Genomic DNA, 23,853 nt, shown 5'->3' with positions numbered 1-23,853 from the left:
GAGTCAGGGCTCACTGCACCTCGACCTCCAGGGCTCAAGTGATCCTCCCACTTTAGCCTCCCTAAGTGCTGGGATTACACGTGTGAGCCACCACACCTGGCCATAATTTTTTAATAAGTTATTCCAAATTATATTCCAAGTTTCATGTCCCTTTACTCCTAAGCACTTCAGTTCTTCACTAAGAAAAGGGATATTCTGTTACGTCGATGAAGTTCACTTATCAATTTGAGTAAATTTAATATTGATACAATACATTTTTATAATTTACCATCTGTATTCCAATTTTGTTAGTTGACCTTTTAATGTCATTTTTCTTCTCTCTGGTATAGGATCCATTCTAGGATTGGTATTTTACTTAGTTGCTGTCTTTAGTCTCTAATCTGGAATGTTAATATAGCTGTTTTTTGTTTTTCATTATATTGGCATTTTTTTTTCTTTTTTGAGACGGAAGTCTCGCTCTTTCGTCCAGGCAGGACTGTAGTGGCGCTATCTCGGCTCACTGCAAGCTCTGCCTCCCGGGTTCAAGCCATTGTCCTGCCTCAGCCTCCTGAGTAGCTGGAACTACAGGTGCCCGCCACTGGGCCCGGCTAATGTTTTATATTTTTAGTAGAGACGGAGTTTCACTGTGTTAGCCAGGATGGTCTCAATCTCCTGACCTCGTGATCCACCCACCTCAGCCTCCCAAAGTGCTGGGATTACAGACGTGAGCCACTGCGCCCGGCCTATGTTGGCATTTTTGAAGAATACCTTCTCCCTCTCTATCCATATCCTTTTCCCCGCTTTTAATGAGAGTGATCCTCATTTTAGGTTCTCTGATGTTTTCTCATGTTTTGTTCTAGGTTATGAATTCTTCCTGGCTGGATACTACATAGGTGTCCTCAGAGTATCTCATCTGAAGGCACGTGATGTCTGTCTGCCCCTCATTAGTGATATGAATTTATGTCACTTGGTCAAGGTATTGTCCAGCTTTTCCACTATGTTAGTTTCCTGGGGCTGCCATAACAGATTACCATACACTTGGTGGCATAAAACAATGGAAATTTATTTTCTCACAGTTATGAAGCCCAGAAGTCTGAAATCGGTACCACTGGGCTGAAATCAAGGTGTCGGCAGGGGATATCCTCTTTTCAGAGGAGAGACACTATTCCTTGCCTCTTTCAGCATTTGGTAGCTGCCAACATTCCTTGGCTTGTGGCAGCATTACTTTAGTCTTCAGGGCCCTGAACTTCAAACCTCACTCTGCTCCATCTTCATATTTCCCTCTTTGTGAAATCTCCCTCTGATTTTCTTATAAGGACATTGTGAGACATTTAGTGCCTATCCAGATAATGCAGGATAATGTCCCCATCTTGAAATCCTTCATCATATCTGCAGATTCTTTTTCCAAAAAAGGTAATATTTACAGGTTCCAGGAATTGGCTTTTGGGGACCATTTTTCAGACTACTATACAATGTATATTCATCTTTTTTTCTTTCTTGAAGCTAATAAGTAACCTTTGGGGAGACATTTGTAAGGTCATGAAAACATCTTGCTCTTCTACAAAATTATCCCCTGGAAGCATCCATTGATGATTCTTGCCTAACCCAATGTTTATATGATAGTTACAGAATAATGATTTTCCAATTCCTGTACTCCACCACCTTTGCTATTACCCTTCCTTCTCCCTTTATCTGTATCTGTGTTTATGCATCTATGTTTCTCTTTGTATCTATACAGCTGTGTATCTGTATCTGTATCTGTATAGCTATATATTGTATCCATGAATCTGTCCATCTATCCCTGATTGATCTGGACTCACTTATCTTTTTTTTTCTAGTAGTTTAGAATTCATTAATACATTTAATTATTTTGATGCACAAATTGTCCCAGCTTTGATCAGTAGGAGCCCTTTTAAGCTGGATTCTGTGTCCTTGTAACTTCCTCTCATCCTGTTTTCTTTTTTTTTATTTCAGCACTTACTATTTTTAGGCATAACAAGATGTTCAGTGCTCGTCTTGAATTTATTCTGCTCCTGCCCTGAAATCTGCCATTTCTTCAAGGAACCCTGGTTGCTTTTTGTGGATAATGGTGTTAAAGACTATGCTGCTTCTCAGTTTATTGTATTTTAGCTCCAAATCCATCCTTCATTGCCTTGTTAGACCTCCTTTTCCAGCTGGTATGGATGAGCTTAGTCAGTAGAAGGTGTTGGATGGACGCTGTAGGAAGTAGGGTTTGGGTGTGCTTCTGTTCCTATTTGCTCTGTGTTGCCAGTGGCATGTGTGGGATGCCTGGTGGTACTCATCCCCTAGGAAATTTTGTTGTCAGTTACTGGCTGTGGCTCCTTCCCTTCCAACCTGGATCTGCTGGCACCACAGCAGAGTTTCCTGCTTGCCATTCTCGGCCTGTAGTTCCTTGCCCATGAAGTTTGACCCTCCTAGTATTATATTAGAACAGCTATGTCAGGGGCAACCAGTGGGTTACAGCCACATTGCCTCCAATGAGATCTGAATTCTAGCTTTGGGGAGGAGGCACCTCTTTCAGGTATTTCCTTTGGTTCTCCTCCTCAACCTAGGCATTCCTAAGAGTTGTCTTTTATTTCCTCTTAGTAGTTAATACTTTGTAGATAGTTAATACTTCTTTATAAGACTACCTGTTCAAATTGCTGTATGGATTTCATTTTCTATCCGGACCCTAGCTGCTACTGAGATCACTACCTGGGCAGTAGGTATGCTCCTTGCAACTTGCTTCTAAGCTTTTTTTCAACAGTCAGAGTTAGGAAATGTAATACATTTATCTATATGCATAGGTATAATGCACATATTTATACATACCTCTAATAATTTTCAAACCTCTGTATATATGTATATGTGCACGTGTATTATATAGACATACATATATTTTAGAATTGTTTATAATACCTTTAGTGAAACAACATTTTATATGTTCAATTATATATTTAGTTCTTTCCTCCCACCCCCTGCTTTTGGGTTTCTGGTCTTGACTAGAAATGTCTCCTAATGTCTACATGTTTTTCAATGATTATTATAGTAATAATTTTAAAAAAAGTTTAAAAAGTAATTATTGAGGAACTTATATTTGAACAGGGTGTCAGATGATGTTTCACTTTTTTTTTTTTACAGATGAACTTATAAGATCACTTGTTAGATAATTCACCTTTTTCTCAAAGAAGTTGAACTATTTGTTATGTATAGACTTCATATGAGTTTTCACTAATTAAAGATTTTCCTTTTTTGGCATTTATTTGTCTATTCTTATATAAATACCTATTTCTATATCACATTGATTTTTGGGCAGTGGCTTTACAGAGTATGTTCTGATAGCTAATACCAGCTGTATTTGTCATCAACATTGGGGAAATTGTTGCCTTTCAAGATCAGTCTGGAGTTCCTGGGGCTCCTACAGTGATAATTCTTTGTTTTTTGTTTTTTTTTTTTTTTTTTTTTTTGTTTTGTTTTTTTTTTTTTTTTTTTGAGACGGAGTCTTGCTCTGTCGCCCAGGCTGGAGTGCAGTGGCCGGATCTCAGCTCACTGCAAGCTCCACTTCCCAGGTTCACGCCATTCTCCTGCCTCAGCCTTCCAAGTAGCTGGACTACAGGCGCCCGCCACCTCGCCCGGCTCTTTTTTTTATTTTTTTAGTAGAGACGGGGTTTCACTGTGTTAGCTAGGATGGTCTCGATCTCCTGACCTCGGGATCCGCCCGTCTCGGCCTCCCAAAGTGCTGGGATTACAGGCTTGAGCCACCGCGCCCGGCCGATAATTCTTTGTTTTAAGAGGCTGTGCCAGTTATCCCTTTATTGCTTCTTAGCTTCAAATCTCTTCATTTACTGCTTGGTTAATGGTAGGATTCTTTCAGTATTTTTTCTTTATGGTGAATGCACTGTTAAGCTTAGCAACAGAGGGCACTCCATTGCTAAGGTTCCAGGGATTGGCTTTGGGGGACCATTTTTCAGACTACTATGCAATGTATATTCATTTTTTTTGAGTATAGGGGGCTTGTCTTCCTTCTTCCAGAGTCATGTGGATTTTTTTTTTCTTGCTCTTTTTGCATTGTTGCCAGAGCCATTCTGCCTTGGCCACCCAATCTCTTGGTAAGCTTTCAGGCTCAGCCCATTTGGTGATCACCTAGCTAAGGACACCAAGGTGCCACAGGCCTATTGGAGACTGAGTTACTAACTCTCTGACTCCTTCTGTGTACCTGGAATTTGTCTGTGTATCTGCCCCTCACCTTTGGCCTGCTAGCACCCTGCAGAGTTGTTTCCTGTGTCCCCTGTTCCCCCTCCCTGGCAACACATTTTGAACTCTAGACCTGGTTGCCCTTCTGGAGAGTGGGCTCCTAATAACCCCCCTCCTTCTACATGCCTGTCTGCTAGCCTTGGCCTGCTTTAACCGCAGAAAGTTGTTTCCTATGGTCTTCCCACTGCAGATACTAGGTACCCCAGGACTTGCATTATCTTGCTGGTGAGTTCATTCCTCACACCATGACTGTGTGCTCACCTGCCAGCCTTGGCATGCTTGAATTCTAGAGGAGTCTTTCCTGCTTTTCTGGCAACTGTGGTTCAAGGTTGGCCCAGGGAACCTAGCAAACTTTTTTTCCATCCAGTGGCTGCAGCCACACCTTCTCTACAGAGATCCGAATCCCAGCCTTGGAGAAGAGTTCCCCTTTCTAAGTTGTTCCTTCTTTGGGTATTCTCCCTCACCCTAGGATATTCTTCAGAGTTCTCTTTACCTTTATTTTTACTCCACTCTCATGACTAATACTTTTCTTTTTTTTTTTGAGATGGAGTCTTGCTCTGTCGCCCAGGCTGGAGTGCGGTGGTGTGATCATGGCTCACTGCAATCTCCACCTCTGGGTTCAAGCGATTATCTGACTTCAGATTCCCAAGTAGCTGGGTTATAGGCTACCATGCCCAACTAATTTTTGTATTTTTAGTAGAGACGGAGTTTTGCCATGTTGCTTAGGCTGGTCTCGAACTCCTGAGCACAAGGTGATCCGTCCACCTCAGCCTCCCAAAGTGCTGTGCTGGTATTACAGGCGTGAGCCACTGCGCCTGGCCTCATTTTTTAATATTAAACTTTTCCCTGTTCAAATTACTATGTGGTTTCTGTCTCTTGATTGAACCCTATATTGATACTCTGATTTAGGAAGAGTTCTGAATAATCTGAAGTGATTCTGAATGACCTGTTTCCATTGGCTGGTAGTCTACACGGAACAGGGGTTTCTCCAGGCTGATTGCAGGATTACAGTATTCATGGAACTTGACACTTGCTTCCTCAGAATGTTTTACGTTTCACACCTCTTTGAGATTTGGGGACAAGATACAGAGAATCTTACATAGTATAGCAACATCAGTGGCATTTGTGCCAGAATGAAGTGATCATCAAAAGCTTATTGCTACAATTCTTTAATTTTAACAAATATTTAATAGTAACAATTTATGAGTTTTTAATATCTTGAGATATATGTAGTAGTGGTAACTTGGGCACATAATAAAAAGAAAAGCATTTATATTTTCTTATGTGAAAGCAATTGAGGGATGTGGGCAACAGTCAATAGCAGTAGAACCATTAGTTCTGATGGGGTCTTCAATCCATTCTGTTCCCCTACCAAGCATTAGGGAGTTTGTGAACTCTTACTATTGTAGGCTGTTAGCATGTGACTGCCTGCTTATGTCTTTTAATCTTATACTCCATGGTGCTTCACATTTCTGTTTTCTCTTTTAGTTACTATCCAATATCAATGGTTCCTTACTTTTTTTTCTTGATACCTTTCCCATTTAAAGATGTATGTGCTCTTTGCCATTGCAGCTACTACCGCTTTTGACCGCCATTTTGCTGTTTTTTTTTGAGATGGAGCTTTGCCCTTGTCACCCAGGCTGGAGTGCAATGGCGTACTCTTGGCTCACTGTAACCTCCGCCTCCTGGGTTCAAGCGGTTCTCCTGCCTCAGCCTCCCAAGTAGCTGGGATTACAGGCGCATGCCACCACACCCGGCTAATTTTTGTATTTTTAGTAGAGACGAGGTTTCACCATGTTGGCCAGGCTGATCTTGAACTCCTGACCTCAGGCGATCCACCTGCCTCAGCCTCCCAAAGTGCTGGGATTACAGGCGTGAGCCACTGCGCCTGGCCCCATTTTGCTGTTAAGGTGCCTGGCAAGCATGTTTACATGCCAAAAATCTATTACTTCATACTTTTATTTTGCTCAACTTATTTTTCAAGTATTTATATGTCAGGTACGGTCCTACATGCTGAAGATACATTCGTAAGACTGAAGCAGTCTCTGGATCTTGTAGCTATTAATAATCTTTGACTAATTTCAGTCCAGTTATCAATTATCTAGAAATTTTATGGGCACATTTAATTCAAGAAGCTTTCTAAAAATTGGCACTGAGGATATCATGATGCAAAGAGCTCCTCTAAGAAACTTAGAGTCTTATGGTTGAAGAAGTGAACATTGGATCCAGAGTTGAGAAAGAGAACTGTTTCAGGATGTGGGATCCTCACTGTCAAGTTTTTAACACTTGTGGCACTCTAAATGTGAAGATGAAGATAATTTTAAGAAGTCATCAGTCTGAGTTTTAAGAATCATGCTTCTAAACCTGCAGCCAGTATTGTTTTCTTGTGTTCTAAAAGTAAGAACCCTCCTTTGCCCTTTAATTATAGTTTTCTCCTTTTCTCTTTGATTCCTTGACAACACCCAAGCTGCTTCGGTCTTATGAATGTATCTTCAGCATGTAGGACTCTGCCTGACATATAAATACTTGAAAAATAAGTTGAGCAAAATAAAAGTACGAGTTAAGATTTAAAAGGTAGAGTAGTTATAGGTAATGATGTCATTGGAAGTCAATCCCAAGGCCAAAATTAAAATGTTTGAATATACCTAGTTTGGAGCAATAGATATACAACAGGAAGAGTATAAATTCACACAGTTTCTTTGGAGGGCAGTTTGAAATAAACCTTTTCTATTCTGTTTTTAATTAATTTTTATACACATCTATTCTCATGTCTACATGGGAGATATGTATCAATGAGTATTAGATGTTTTGGTCTTAGAATTGCTCTTTATATTCTTAAAAATTGAGGACTTCAAAGGACTGTTGTTTATATAGGTTATAGCTATTAATATTTACCATACTAGAACTTTTAAAAAATGTATTAAATAAAATTAAAAAATATACTACATGTTAACATAAAAGGACCTTTTTATGAAACATGATTCTTCAAAGCAAAAAGAAATAACAAGAAGAGTACTGTTGGTTTATGTTTTTACAAATCTCTAATGTCTGGCTTAAAAGGAGATAGTTGGATTCTTATATCTGTTTCTGTATTCAGCCTGTTGAGATATGTTGTTTTGGTTGGAGTATATGAGTAAAATTCAGGGTTACACAGATAATGCAGTTGAAAAAGGGAATTTTTTTTTTTTTTTTTGAGAGGGAGTCTCGCTTTGTCGCCCCGGCTGGAGTGCAGTGGCGCGATCTCAGCTCACTGCAAGCTCCGCCTCTTGGGTTCATGCCTTTCTCCTGCCTCAGCCTCCCGAGTAGCTGGGACTACAGGCACCCGCCACCATGCCTGGCTAATTTTTTTGTATTTTTAGTAGAGACAGGTTTTCACCATGTTAGCCAGGATAGTCTCGATCTCCTGACCTTGTGATCCGCCCACCTCGGCCTCCCAAAGTGCTGGGATTACAGGCATGAGCCACTGCGCCTGGCCCGGGAGGAGGGTTTTATTTTTTTTTTTTTATTTTTTTTTATTTTTTATTTTTTGAGACGGAGTCTCGCTCTGTCGCCCAGGCTGGAGTGCAGTGGCCGGATCCCGGCTCACTGCAAACTCCGCCTCCCGGGTTCCCGCCATTCTCCTGCCTCAGCCTCCCGAGTATCTGGGACTACAGGCGCCCGCCACCTCGCCCGGCTAGCTTTTTGTATTTTTTAGTAGAGACGGGGTTTCACCGTGTTCGCCAGGATGGTCTCGATCTCCTGACCTCGTGATCCGCCCGTCTCGGCCTCCCAAAGTGCTGGGATTACAGGCTTGAGCCACCGCGCCCGGCCGGGAGGAGGGTTTTAATACCATTTTCAGATAATTAAAGGTATCCTTTGATACACCAAAACGATATGTGGTAATTTCATGAAGGCTAGTTGCATTGTGGAATCAGAACCCTATAAATGAACCTTTTGTACTTTGTTACATTATAATCCATTTGTATGTCTTAGATTTGAATATGTATCTTTTACCTGGGCATGAGTTTGTAACATCACGTATTGGTCATTTGAAAAATATTGGTTTCCTGAATTATGCAGATTTTGTAAATGCTTACCCATTTTATTATACAGTGTTAAAAATCATTAATATCATCACAGATTTCTAAGGAAGAAATTTTAAAGTATTGGGAAGCTGTCAAGCTCACAGTGGTTTGACAGCTTGAATTTTATCACTGATAATAATACTGTTGGTTATTTTCCTTGAATTGTTAGCCCCATGTTTATGTTTGAGAAAATGTCTGTCAGATATCCAAATCTGAATAGTTATAGTTTGTTTCATTTCACAGAATTTAAAAAAGAAATGTTCTCAAGGGTTGAGATTTAATAAAGTTAATAATTTTTACTGCTTTATCAAGGACATTCGAAGTGAAACTGGCATGACTTTTTTTTTTTGTTAAATATGAGTGAATGGCAGTAAGGAATATAATAATTGCAAGTAAGTATACTTTGGTGCTGTTGCCTTGATTTCATGCTAAGAGGTCAGAAGTTTTATTACCATTGCTTTTAGACCATCAGTGCAAATGTTAGTGCAATAAAAATATGCAACTGCTTTTGTAGTATTATTATGAAAATGGTTTGACCTTGTTAATTGCCTGAAAGGCCCTTCAGGGACTACCTGCAGTCTGTGGATGACCCATAGAGAACACATGTGCACACATATATACCCATACACAGTGTGTTTATTGCAGCATTATATTCAGTAGAAGAAAACTGAAAATTGAATGTTTCTCAATCTGTGATTATGTGGATGTGCCATAATTTAGCCAAGTAATAGGATTCTGGGGCTGTTTGAAATACACCTGTATGGGCCGGGCGCAGTGGCTCATGCCTGTAATCCCAGCACTTTGGGAGGCCGAGGCGGGCGGATCACGAGGTCAGGAGATCGAGACCATCCTGGGTAACACGGTGAAACCCTGTATCTACTAAAAATACGAAAAATTAGCCAGGTGTGGTGGCTGGCGCCTGTACTCTCAGCTACTTGAGAGGCTGAGGAGAATGGCTTGAACCCAGGAGGCAGAGCTTGCAGTGAGCCGAAATCGTGCCACTGCACTCCAGCCTGGGCGACAGAGTGAGACTCCGTCTCAAAAAAAAAAAAAGACACTTGTGTGGAACAATGTCCAAGATATGTTTTTAAGCTAAACAAAACAAATGTTGCATATAATGATGTTTAGTAAGATCCTGTGTATGTGTAAATAAACATATTTGAGTCATACCTATACACATTTGTGTAGTGTCTGTCACCTCTGAAGGAATGGTAGGAGGGATATTTTTACTTTTTGCATCGCACTTTGTATACTGTGGAATTTAGCACATTTATCTTTAATGTTAGAGGATACATAGCTGGCTTCTTAAAAAAGAAGCTTGTCACTGGGTGAAAGAGAGTGGCTTTTAAATTGGTTGAAGTTCTTAGCTGTTACTATCAGCTGCTAATGGATTATCTTAAACTTTTCTCCACATCCTTCCATATTATAGAATGAAAGTTTCTTATTAATCTTAATAAGTAAGTAAGCAATTTATTTCTTTTAATAAATGGTACAGTCCATTTGTAATATTTGATAACTGTAATGAACCTTGTAGGCAGCAGTTGTGGTTGTGTGGAAGGAATTGTTGGTTAATAATTACTTTTTTTTTATGAGGCGGAGTTTCGCTCTGTCACTCAGGCTGGAGTGCAGTGACACCATCTCAGCTCACTGAATCCTCCACCTCCCGGGTTCAAGCGATTCTCCTGCCTCAGCCTCCTGAGTAGCAAGGATTACAGGTGCCTGCCACCGTGCCTGGCTAATTTTTGTAGTTTAGTAGAGATGGGGTTTCACCATGTTGGCCAGGTTGGTTTCAAACTCCTGACCTCAGGTGATCTGCCCCCCTCAGCCTCCCAAAGTTCTGGGATTACAGGTGTGAGCCACTGCACACAGCCAATCATCTACCTTTTTATAGGTCCTCTTACATTAGTAAGTAAACTTCAGCAGCAAAGGAGTCCTATAGTAATTTTACATATCATCGAGCTGATGTAGTTATTGTTCTAATGGTATGGTGAGAAGTACTTATTTTTTGCAGTCAGATAGATTTAGACCCATATCTTTTGTTAACTATTTACCACCAGTGTGATCTTACACAAATTAACATCTGAGTCTAGTTATCTTATTGGTAAGGTAAGGATAATACCTTACTGTTGTGACAATTATATCTGTATTATATTTAGCTCCATGCTAGACGCATATCAGCTAATGTTAACTATTACCTGTTGCTCAGTGAGTTTGCCATTCCCTAGCATGCCTTACTCTCTTGTGTCTCCTTCTTTAGTTTTATGTTGCTCCACTGTGGAGTTTCTGGTCAGGCTTTCAGAAGATGTCTCTTCTAGGAAGTTTGGCATGCTTCTTTTCAGCTGAATTAGCTGTTTACCCTTCCTGGTTATTCATCTCATCAGTATAGCACTCAACTCATGTATTTTTCTCTATTTTGTTTTTAAATTGACAAAATTTCAAATTTACGCTCCACCCCCCACCAAGAGAATAGTATAGTGAACACATATATACCTTTTTTTCCCCCCAAATTCACGGATTGTTAACATTTTGCCACGTTTTCTGCATTTCCGTCTCTATGTGTGTGTCTCTCATTTTTTCCTGAACCATTTGAGAATAAAATGCAGACATTATGATATTTCATGCCTACTCCCGATATTTCTGCTATGATCATAATAACATGTTGCACCTATGAAATTTAACATTGATGCAATATTATACAATAGGCAGTCCATCTTCAGATTTCTGTAGTTGTCCTTGAAATGTCCCTTTTAGCTTGTTTTTTTGTTTGTTTGTTTCATAATCGTGCCTCTCTTGGTTTGTTTCTTTAATCTAGAATAGTCCTTATTTTTTTTCTTTTTGATTTTTCATAACACTGACATTTTTAAAGAGCGTAGAACAATAGTTTTGTCAGTTTCACAAGCTATGTCTGTCTGATTGTTTTCTCATGAATAGATCATTGTTTGTTGTATCTGTCATCAGAGTATGACTTCCTGTGAGAAAGAGACAGGCAGCTCCCAATAGCTAAGAACTGGCCAGGCACTATATTGGTTTGACCTTGGTGTTTCTTACAGTTGGCCTGGAATTCACAATTAGGCTGTGTTGTTCTCCTATTGAACACAAACAATTTCATAGAACATGAACATTAGACAAGATCACTCCATGTCCTTGGATGACAACAAAAACAAGACCATCCTGTAGTCATGTCTGAACACAGACAAAAACATAAACATTGTTCAAGTCACAAAAATGACCAAATATCCTCATTCTGGTTACAATGAATGACTACTGCTTCTTTATAAATCAGCCTTAGCCTTGCTTCATTTTTCCTGCTTCATAGTAAGATATGTTAAAAATCATAGAATCATAGAATTAGAATTGAGAGAATCACAGGATTACCTCCATTTCCTGACAGCATCCAATCCAGGACAGAACCCCACATTCTTGAACCCTTCCCAAAAGTAGCTAACACAGGCCAAAGCCCTATAAGTCCTTTCTGATACCCTCTTGGTGAAATGCCCCAGTGTTCCCAATGGTATGTATTCTCCTTAGTTGCAAGAAGTAATAAATTCAGCTTGTTTAACTACAAGTATGTTCCTGGTGCAGTTTGGCTAGAGAGAATTTAATGCAGAGAATCTTGACCTCTCTTTCTTTTTACTTTGTGAATGAACTTTTGATATAGTTAAGATTCGTCAGCATTAAGCTTTTCTAGATAATTTCATACTGGTCACGTATAAGTTTTAGTTCCATGAACTAGCTTTTGATGACTAACATGTGCATTTTAAAAAAGTTGTAAACTCTGCTATTTAGGAGTTGTTCTAAATAATAAACACAACATAGGGAAGATTCCAAAGACAGTTATAAATCAAACAGAGAGGCTTTATTTCTAGTGACTAATGAGCTTAGTTAGAACGTTTGGATTTAATTCCCTCCCCTCCACAGCTTTTAATAAACCATTGTTGGGTGATTGGGGGTAGGGGAGTGGTTTATATATATTATACACACACACACACAAATATATAGGTATACCTCAGAGATATTGTAGATTTGGATTCAGACCATCACAGTAAAGTGAGTCATACAGAATATTTTGGTTTCCCAGTACATATAAAAGTTTTGGTTTATACTGTACTGTAGTCTATTAAGTGTGCAGTAGCACTATGTCTTAAAAAATATACATACCTTAATTAAGAAATACTATATTGCTAAAAATGCTAATTTTCATCTGAGCCTTCAGTATGTGGCAATCTTTTGCTGGTGGTGGGTCTTGTCTCCATGTTGATGGCTGCCGACTGATCAGGTGGTGGTTGCTGAAAGTTGGGGTGGTTGTGGCAATTTCTTTTCTTTTTTTTTTTTTTTTTTGAGACGGAGTCTCGCTCTGCCGCCCAGGCTGGAGTGCAGTGGCCGGATCTCAGCTCACTGCAAGCTCCGCCTCCTGGGTTTTACGCCATTCTCCTGCCTCAGCCTCCGGAGTAGCTGGGACTACAGGCGCCTGCCACGTCGCCCGGCTAGTTTTTTGTATTTTTTAGTAGAGACGGGGTTTCACCATGTTAGCCAGGATGGTCTCGATCTCCTGACCTCGTGATCCACCCGTCTCGGCCTCCCAAAGTGCTGGGATTACAGGCTTGAGCCACCGCGCCCGGCCTATTGTGGCGATTTCTTAAAATAAAACAACAATGAGATTTGCTGCATCCATTGAGTCTTCCTTTCACAAAAGATTTCTCTGTAACGTGATGGTGTTTGATAGCATTTTACCTACTGTAGAACTTCTTTCAAAATTGGAGTCAGTCCTCTCAAATCCTGTGACTGCTTTACCAACTAAGTGTATGTGACATTCAAAATCCTTTGTTGTCATTTCAACAGTGTTCACAGCATCTTCACCAGGAATAGACTCCTTTTCAAGAAACCACTTTCTTTGTTCATCCATAAGAAGCAACTCCTTGTTCGTTTAACTTTTATCATGAGATTGCAGCAATTCAGTCACATCTTCAGGCTTTTCTTCCAGTTTTCGTTCTCTTGCTATTTCTACCACATCTGCAGTTACTTCTTCCACTGAGGTCCTGAACCCCTCAAAGTCATCCATGACGGTTAGAATCAACCTCAAAATTCTTATTAATGTTGGCCAGGTGTGGTGGCTCATGCCTGTAATCCCAACACTTTGAGAGGGCAGGGTAGGTGGATCACTTGAGGTCAGGGGTTCGAGACCAGCCTGGCAAATATGGTGAAAAATTAGCCGGACGTGGTGGCACATGCCTGTAATTCCAGCTACTTGGGAGGCTGAGGCAGGCGAATTGCTTGAACCCGGGAGGCGGAGGTTGCAGTGATTTGAGACCGCACTACTACACTCCATCCTGGGTGACAGCATGAGACACTGTATCAAAGAAAAAAAAAAAAGTTGATAGTTTTACCTTCCCCTATGAATCACAAATGTTATCAATGGCATTCAGGATGGTGAATCCTTTCCAGAAGGTTTTCAACTTCTTTTGCTTAAATCTGTGAGATGAATCACTTGTATGTCATCTATAGCCTATGAAATGTGTTTCTTAAATAATAAATAATAAATCAATGTTGGGTAATTGGGGGTGAGGGAGAGGCTTATATATCTTATATACACACAGAAATATATAGGTAAATAAGGAGGATTGAAAGTACAGAATTACTCCTTGATCCCATGTACTGCAGAATTGATGTTGTGTTACCTGGCATGAAAACATCATTAACTCCTTGTACATCTCCACCAGAGCTACGAGTGAACCAGATTCATTGTCAGTGAGCAATAATATTTTGAAAGGGCAGGGCGCAGTGGCTCACACCTGTAATTCCAGCACTTTGGGAGGCCAAGGTGGGTGGATCACGAGGTCAGGAGTTCAAGACCAGCCTGGCCAACATGGTGAAACCCCCATCTCTACTAGAAATACAAGTTAGCCAGGCATGGTGGTGTGCACCTGTAATCCCAGCTACTCAGGAGACTGAGGCAAGAGAATCACTTGAACCCGGGAGGCAGAGGCTGCAGTGAGCTGAGATCACACGACTGCACTCCAGCCTGGGACAGAGTGAGACTGTCTCAAAAAATTTTGTTTTGAAGGGAATCTTTTTTTCTGTGCAGTGGGTCTCAACAGTGGTCTTAAAATATTCAGTAGACCATGCTATTAACAGATGTACTGTCATTGAGGCTTTGTCTGTTGATGGAACACAGGCAGAGTAGATTTAGCCTAATTCTTAAAGGCCCTAGGATTTTCAGAATGGTCAGTAAACATCGGCTTCAACTTAAAGTCAGCTGCATTAGCTTCTAACAGAAGACTCAGCCTGTGCTTTGAAGTGTTGAAACCAAGCATGACTTCTCCTCTCTGGGTATGAAAGTGTTGGATAGCATTTTCTTGCAAAAGAAGGCTGTTTTGTCTCCATTAAAAATCTATTCTTTAGTGTAGCCATCTTTGTCAATGATCTTCGCTAGATCTTCTTTATAACTTGAAGCAGCCTCTACAGAGCAGCCCTTGCCGCTTCACCTTGCACTTTTATGTTACGGTGATGGCTTCATTCCTTAAACCTCATGTACCAACCTCTGCTAGCTTCCAACTCTTCTTTTGCAGCTTCTTCACCTCTCTCAGTCTTCATAGAATTAGAGAGTTAGGGCCTTGCTCTGGGGTATGCTTTGGTTTAAGGGAATGTTAGGGCTGGTTTCCTTTCTCCATATCAGCAATAAGGTTGCTTCACTTTCTTATCATTCATGTGTTCATGGGAATAACATTTTAAATTTCTTTCAAGAACTTGTTTTTTGTATTCACGACTTGGCTAACTGGTGCAAGAGGCCTGACTTTCAACATTTCTTCGTTTGTGTTATGCCTTCCTTACTGAGTCTTGCTCTGTTTCCGACGCTGGAGTGTAGTGATATGATCATGGCTCACTGCAGCCTTGACCTTTGGGACTCTAGCGTCCTGCCACCTCAGCCTCCTGAATATCTGAGACTACAGGGGACTACAGTCATGCTACAGGCATGTGCCACCGTGCCTGGCTAATTTTTTTTTTTTTTTTGTGGAGATGGAGTTTCACCCTGTGTTACTTAGGCTGGTCTCAAACTCCTGGGCTCAACTGATCAGCCCACCTCACCCTCTCAGATTATTGGGATTATAGGTGTGAGCCGCTGCACCGTGCCTTATTTCTAGCTTTTGATTTAAAGTGAGACACCTGTAACTCTTCCTTTCACTTGAATACTTAGAGGCCATTGTAGAGGTTAGTTGGTGTCCTTTCATTATTGTTGTGTCTCAGGGAATACTGCGGCCTGAGGAAAGGGAGATTGGGTACAGCTGGTTGGTGGAGCAGTCAGAACACATACAACATCTATCACCTAAGTTTGTGTTTTATATTCTTGTGGTCTGTGGTGCCTCAAAACAATGTTATTGTATTGCAAATGCCAGTACCAAAGATGACTGATCATAGATCACTGCAACAGATATAATAATAATGAAAAAGTTTGATTGTGACATTTACCAAAATGTGACACAGAGACATAAAGTGAGCACATGCTGTTGGAAAAATGTTGCCACAAATTTTCAATTTGTGAAAAATGCAGTATCTGTGAAGAGCAGTAAATTGAAATTCAATAAGATGAGGTATATAATGTTGCACAGTAAACCTTGGGAACAATTTGTTCTGCATTTTCTCTGTTTACCTATAATTTTTCTACTCTGTTCACAGGAAAATAAACATTGGTACTAGGAGTGGAAATTCAAAGCTGCAGTAGGAGAAGCACCTGATTATGATTTCTCATGTTGTTACAGCCTTTCAAGTGAAATTTTGATTACGTTGAAGGATACACAAGTACAGAGTAGTTGCAAGGTTATTGTCTGTCATGAGGATGACTATTGAATCTTGCTGCTACTTTTTTGAAAATTTTCAAATTAGGTTGTCTTTATTAAATATATTAATTGTAGAAATTATTTCATTAAAATTCATCTGTGTTTTTTCATTTATGCTACCATTACTGTTTTTTCTCTTTGTGGTGGACTTTATTTACACAACATTTTATTGTGAAAATTTTCAAGCATATAGGCAAGTTGAAAGATGTGTACAGTGACATTTTGCTATATTTTCTTTATCATATATCTCTCCATAATCTGTCTTGTTTTTATGCATTTCAGCATGAAGTGCAGATACAAGTGTCCTTCACCCATAAATACTTTAACATATTATCATTAATAAGAGTTCAATATTTGTTAACATTTTGTTTAGATAAGTTTACATACAGTTAAATGCACAAATCTTAAGTGTCCCATTGTATGTGTGACAAACATATACCTATATAACCCAAACCCCTATCAAAATATAGAGCATTACCAACACCTAAAAGTTTGCTTCTTGCCCCTTCCCTGTCAATCCTTGCCCTCAAGCTCCCCAGAAGGAACGTTTTCTACTATGTATTAGTTTTTGTACGTCCTGGATTTTAAATGGAATCATGCTATACAGACTTTTTGTATCTGACTTCCCTCCTGCAACATGTTTTTGGGATTCATCCATACTATTGTGTTCATCAGAGGTTCATTCCTTGTTATTGCTGTTTGGTTTAAATGTACCACAGTCTGTTTATCCACTGTCCTGTCAATGGGCACCTGGAATGTTACCAGTTTGGGGCGATTTTTAAGTAAGTCTATGATAAACATCTTTATGTGGACATATGTTTCTCTTGGTAAATAGCTAGGAATATAATTTCTGGATCATAAGATAGGTGTATATTTTATTTTATAAGAAACTAAGAGACTTTCCAAAAGTGCTTGTATCATTTGATATTCGCATCAACAATGTATGAAATTTCTGGCTGTTTCACACTCTTACCAACACTGGGCGTTATCAGCTTTTTTAATTTTAGCCATTCTGGGGCATGTGTAATGGTATCTTATTGTGGTTTTAACTTTTCAGTTCCTTGATTACTAATAGGCTAAAGATTTTTTCACATGCTTATTAGCCACTAATATATCTTTTTTTTTTTTTCTGAGTTATCTGTTTACATCTTTTGCCTATTTTGTGGGGCTAGAGTTCTTTGTATATCTTAGATACCAGTAGTTTGATGTTTTGCAAATGTTTTCTCCCAGTCAGTTGTTTGTCTAATTCATGTGTTAATGGTCTCTTAAAAATTTTATTATTATCAGGAAACGAGAAAACATTATTTCTTTTTAGATTCAGCAGGTACATGTGCAGGTTTGTTACCTGGGTATGTTGTATGGTGTTGAGATGTGGGCTTCAAATGAACTTTCCACCCAAATAATGAATATAGTACCCAATAGATAGTTTTTTAAACGGTTATCTCCCTCTTTCCATCCCCACTTTTGGAGTTCTCAGTGTCTGTTGGGCCCATCTTTGTGTCCATGTGTACCCAGTGTTTAGCTCTCACTTATAAGTGAGAGCATGTGGTATTTAGTTTTCTATTCCTGTGTTAATTCACTTAGGATAATGGCCTCCACCTGCATCCATGTTGCTGCAAAGGACATTATTTCATTCTTTTTAATGGCTATGTAGTATTCCACGGTGTATATGTACCACATTTTCTTTATCCAGTCTGCTGTCGATGGGCACCTAGGTTGATCCCATGTCTTTGCTATTGTGAATAGTGCTATGATAAACGTGAGAGTGCAGGTGTCTTTTTGATAGAACGATTTATTTTTCCTTTGAGTATATCCCTAGTGATGGGATGGCTGGGTAAAATGGTAATTTTATTTTTAGTTATTTGAAAAATCTGAAACATGCCTTCCACAGGGGCTGAACTAATTTACGCTCCCATGAACAGTTTGTGAGCATTCCTTATTCTGTGCAACCTCGCCAGCATCTGTTATTTTTTGACTTTTTAATAATAGCCATTCTGACTGGCGTGAGGTGGTGTCTCATTATGGTTTTGATTTGCATTTTTCTAATGATCAGTGATGAGCATATTTTCATGTTTGTTGGTTGCTTGTATGTCTTCTTTTGAGAAGTGCCTGTCTGTTCATGTCCTTTGCCCACTTAATACCATTCTTCTGTTGTTATTCTGAAGTATTTTAGGAACAAAGAAATGAGTTTGTTCCTTTATCGTATTTGTTCTGATAATAGGATTCAATGTAATTGAAGCTTATTTAATGCATAACCCTTTATTTTTGGTTGTGCACTATTCTGAAAAAAATGTCTCAATTCATATCTGCTTGTCAAAGTTTAGTGGAATAGAAGCAATAAATCAATAGAAGTACAAGAGGATATGCTTTTGGCATTTATTCCATTGCTTAAGTGTTTTACTTTAGCTTAATGGGGAAGATTGAAGCTTCCAATTTTTTTTGTATTTGTTTCAGATAGAAATAAGATCTTTTTAGGATACTATTAAATATTAAGAACACTTCCGTTAAGATTTCTCAACAAGTAGTTAATGCATTTAAAGATATTCTTAGGTAGTCTAGTGGGTCAAAGCATAAAATAATGTGTGCATTTTCTGGGTTACTGTTCTAAGCTTTTAGATATTTACGCAATTATTAATATTAATTTATAGGCACTTGAATTTACTTTTTTAAGGGATAAATATGTTGTACTATAATCATAAACACTGATTCATACTTTCTTATTTAGGCAAAATAAGGAATAATGAGCATTTAATCTAGCTGGCCAGTAGATTTTTTCCTAAGATTAACTCATTTAGATTGTTTTCAAGCCAGAGAATTGGTTTTACCTATTGGGGTTCTTGCAAATTTGTTTCTAGATAATATTAGTGATAGGTAAGTGAGTAGTGTCATTTTAGATTTGGTATTGTTATTGGGAGGGTTGAATTTAATTGTTGCACTTGAACTGAGAACTAACAAAAACAAATGTAGCATAATGGATTATGTTGGGTTTGGTTATTTGTGAGAAACTTAAGATAGAAGTCAATTTCTTCCTCATGACAGAAGGTTTGGAGGTAGCCTCAAGCATGGCAGCTGCACAGTGACCCGGAATCCAAGCTCCTGTCTTGTTGCTCTGTCATTTTTTAATGAGATGTAGTCTTGCTATGTTGCCCAGGCTGACTTGAACTCTTAGGCTCAAGTGATCCTTCTGGCCTCAGCCTCCTGAGAATCTGGAATTATAGGTTTGCACCACTGCACCCTGTTTGTGTCATTTTTAACCTTCCACTTCTTGGTTCTTCTTGGAAGGGGGAAGAGACAAAGAAGAAAAGGAGAGAGAAGTTGTATGTCATTTGTCTTTTAAAAAGATTTCTGGGAAGCTACAGTATAACTTGTTTATGTGCTGTTTGCCAGAACTTAGTTTATATGTATGCCTAACTGCAAAGCAAGCTGGCAATTACAGTTCCCCCCACCACCCCCACCCCCGGGCTGTCATGTACCCATTTGAATAAAAATTGAGGAAGAGACTGGGCACGGTGGCTCACGCCTGTAATCCCAGCACTTTGGGAGGATGAGGTGGGCGGATCACAAGGTCAGGAGATCGAGACCACGGTGAAACCTCGTCTCTACTAAAAATACAAAAAATTAGCCGGGCGCAGTGGCGGGTGCCTGTAGTCCCAGCTGCTCAGGAGGTTGAGGCAGGAGAATGGTGTGAACCCGGGAGGCGGAGCTTGTAGTGAGCCGAGATCGCACCACTGCACTCCAGCCTGGGTGACAGAGTGAGACTCCGTCTCAAAAAAAAAAATAAAAAAAAAAAAAAATTGAGGAAGAAAGCAAGAACAAATATTTGGATAGCAGTGGACAGCCTATTCTATAGTAAGTAAAGCAGTATACAGAATGTTAGGAATCTTCTAATTGGCTGCCACTTGCCTGCTGACCTTTATTTGGTCCTAGGCTCTTTCAGGATACTGGTAAAAGTTATAGACCCTATCCTTAGAAAAATGCACCTGTGTATATATATATGCATGGAATTCTGTGGGATTATTGTCTCTGGAACCCATCCATGAACCATTGCCTAAGAGGTTGTGTATGGATCCACTGTAAAGATTTCCTGTTATAGGCTGAGTATGGTGGCTCATGCCTGCAGTGCAATCCCAGCACTTTGGGAGGCCTAGATGGGAGAATCACTTGCATCCAGGAATTCGACATTAGCCTGGGCAGTGTAGTGAGACCCTCTCACTACAAAATAATTAGCTGGCTGTGGTGGCATGTGCCTGTAGTCCCAGCTCCTTGGGAGGCTGAAGTGGGAGAATTGCTTGAGCCTGGGAGGTTGAGGCTGCAGTGAGGTTGAGATCACTCTGGGTGACACAGTGAGACTGTGTCTCAAAAAAAAAAAAAAAAAAAGATTGTCTGTGATAACATTTTACTCTAAGTCAAATATTTATTTATTTTTACATGGCTTTTAAAAGTTTTTGTTATTCACTCACACAGTCAATAGAAGTTTGCTAGCATGCTCTGTATTTTAGTCACTATGATAGAACTTGAAGATTCAAACCGTAATATTCTGTTAAATGCTTACTGTGTGCCTGGCATGGAACTGGGAACCTTAAGTACATTATTCATTTCCTACATTTTACAAATAAGGAAATAATCTGCCTGAGATTTTACAGCTAGTAAATGATAAAGGTAATATTTGAACTCAGGCCCTTTTAGTTATCATGAAATAGACACTTAACCATAAGCGTGAGACACACTGGGCAGAGGATATTTTAGTGGTTCAGTTTCATTTGCCAGTCATATAGGCACTTGCCTTGCCTATATAATTAGGAATCTCTTTGTGCCTCAGTTTTCTGTTAATACTCTGCAAAAGCACTTAAAATGTTTAAGTATGTGATGATGCTACTTTTCTGATTTTGTATTTTTTTATTGCAATCAGTATGATACATGGCATATGATAAATGTCAACTGGTAATCTAAGAGTACTACAAAATGATCATATTTGAAAATGTCTTATCAGCATTTAAATTGTATATATCATTTAAAAATTCTATGGAAACCACCTTTTGATCACCTTGTAAAGCAGAACTGGCTGGTGCTGTATGTGTGTTCTTTTTTTCTCACAAGCATGCTGTTATGTATGCTGACAGCATCACACATGGAATTTAGCATAAAAGCTTTTTGCTTCAAGCTGAGGTTTTTGACCCCGCTGATAATACAGATGTTCTCATAATTTCCTCTCTTCAGCCCCGTTATAAATCAAAAAGAGTAGAAAAGGGAAAATTATATGAGTAATTACAGTATTAGATTACTATAGAAAACCATTTCACTTCTTTAAAATTCTCTTTTCAACTTTAGTTTCAAATCACTAGCTTCTTAAATGGTAACTTACTTAAATTGACAGGCTCTAAATTATGAACATACCGTTTATTTATCAGTTGACACCTTTGCCTCTTGTTTTATCAGAAACATTTTCTTTTCTAGCGAGAGTACTGCTGATTCTAATTGTAGAGATTAGATTTGACTTCAGAAGTTTGCATAATAAGCAAAGCAACCAAGTGATAGGCCTGCTGCTACTTTCTGATCTGTGGACATAAACTATCATAAACCAGTTTTTGATCATTCTTCCCTTAAGAGTTGATTCTTATTTAATTGTAGGGCGATTTGATGAAACTGTTATCGAAGAGAGAAGACAATGTGCTGAAGACCTGCTACAGTTCTCTGCCAATATTCCCGCTCTTTACAATAGTAAACAGCTTGAAGATTTTTTCAAGGTTTGGTAGTCTTTCTGGAATATTTTCTATTTTATTAAATACTTTTGTTTTGTAATTCATAGTAAAGTAAAATAAAAAATGCCATTTACTTTTGAATTTCATTATTCACTATAAAAGTAGAAATTAATAGCTCTATAATAATGCTTATGGCATATCTCCTATTTTTTGTGTAGAAATTTATGCTTTTTTTTTTTTTTTTTAAAGGAACTGGTTCTGCTCTATTGCTTAGCCTGTTGTTCAGTGGCCATTGACAGGTGTGATCATGGCGTACTACAGCCTTGAGTCCCTGGGCTCAAGCCTCCTGTTGCCTCACACTCCCAAGTATTTTTGATTCATGGATCTTAAAAAATTGGTGCAAAGAGCTTAGAGATTATTTAACTCACTCTGTCATAATTGAAATACATTAAAAAAATGAAGTATCATGAAACTCCAGTACTTACCTTCACTTTTTGAAGTGTCTTTCAGTGGCAGATTACTCTTGGAATATAAGCCACCGTAAGTCTATATTACATTTGTTATAATTATATTGACTTGTATAAAGATATAACAAAAATATAAAACTGCACAGTTTTAGAGAGCAGACCAGTGCAAATTATATTGCTGGAGATCATTAGATATTAGTGTTTTAAGTTCCTAGACATGTAATGCTTTCTTTTAAGTGTTCTATTTTTTTTCACCATTTTTAATAATAATTTTCTAATTTATTTTGAACTGAATCGGTGTATGTTGTCAGTTGATATCATTGTATTTAATTACCACATTTTTCCTGTTGCATTGAGTTAGCCTTCTAAAAAAAAGAAATCTAAGTGATTGTGCTGTAATTGTTTTTACTTCTTTAACTAAAATCTACTCACTTGTATAAGTTAAATTTCTTAGACTATATAACCAGTGATATGTATGAAAGGTGAGATATTTAATTTTTCTGATTTTAGTGGATCTACACAGATTATTTATTTATTTATTTGTTTATTTATTTATTTTTGCCAGTGCTTCGTCACCCAGGAATTTATTTTTTATGATCTGTTTCATCTACTGAAGAAAGTTCTTTTGAAAGACATTGCAAATTTACAGTAATAGAAATAATGATAGTAATAGAAGAGTAAAAATAACATTTCTCATGATTGACCATGTTGCTTAACTTTTCACCATTCTGCAAATTAGGCTGAGATAATAAATGTGATTTCTGCCTATGGCCCTATGCAGATCTTTAGGATAAAGGCCAAGTCAAATTGATAGAGTATTTATATCTTTGCTGTTCTTTGTTACAATTGTTTCTATGTGTCAGGGAGTATGTTTTTTATGGAAAAAGACTTTATTATTAAACAAGAATATTGCTTTATAGAAATTGTGAAAAGCTGTCGTGCAAATTACCACATGCCATATGACTAAAAAAAATTAGGGATTACGGAAGTCCTTTTGAAGACTAAACAATTTAAGTAAAAGTTATGTGTTCATTGTTATTTCTTCTGGATCTGGGAATTCGTGATTGTAATCATTGCTGTAAGTCACTGGGAAATGAGACTGTCAGTTTCAGGGTTTGTGAAAGATTGGACAGTTTAAGAGAAGTCAAACTAATCTTGGAAAGTATCTTAGAACTATCTTTAACAGTGTGCTAGGCAGGAACAGCATACTGATTTGAGAATATCACAACAGTGGTATTCAGTCATTTTAAATAGAGGTAATAAAGCAAGCAAGAAAAAAACAAAACAAAACAAAACAAAAAAAACAACTTGTTCCATTAGCTTGAACAAAAAAAAGGTATTTATTTCTCATATGACAAGATGTATGAGTGAGGAAGGTAGTCCAGGGCTGGTATAGAGCTCAGTAATGTCATCAATGACATAGGTTTCTGGGTTTGGGTGTGAAAGGCAAAAGGCCAAAAGAAACATGCCAGTTTTTAAAAGCTTTCCCAGAAACATGATCTAGAGATAGTCCTTCTTACATCTCATTGGCCAGAACTGGGTCACATGCCCATCCTTA

General features: G+C 38.6%; 1 protein-coding gene across 9 annotated transcripts in view; it reads left to right on the top strand.

The window, feature by feature from the left end:
• Positions 1-23,853, top strand: part of RPS6KC1 (ribosomal protein S6 kinase C1) — a 219,633-nt gene that overhangs the window by 38,944 nt on the left and 156,836 nt on the right. For 7 of the 9 annotated variants that reach the window (XM_030935916.1, XM_030935919.1, XM_030935918.1 and 4 more), the window contains one exon: positions 21,758-21,873. The exons of 1 other annotated variant lie outside the window; for it this stretch is intronic. In XM_030935916.1, coding sequence (XP_030791776.1) covers positions 21,758-21,873 — 116 coding nt within the window. Of the gene's footprint in view, positions 1-839; positions 956-21,757; positions 21,874-23,853 lie in introns of those variants that run through there. One more of the 9 variants, XM_010372948.2, reaches the window with a different exon arrangement.

Source organism: Rhinopithecus roxellana, chromosome 8, assembly GCF_007565055.1.
Source record: "Rhinopithecus roxellana isolate Shanxi Qingling chromosome 8, ASM756505v1, whole genome shotgun sequence".
NCBI classification, from domain to species: domain Eukaryota; kingdom Metazoa; phylum Chordata; class Mammalia; order Primates; family Cercopithecidae; genus Rhinopithecus; species Rhinopithecus roxellana.
Note: the sequence above shows the minus strand (reverse complement) of the source record. Positions and strands in the feature narration are given on the sequence as shown.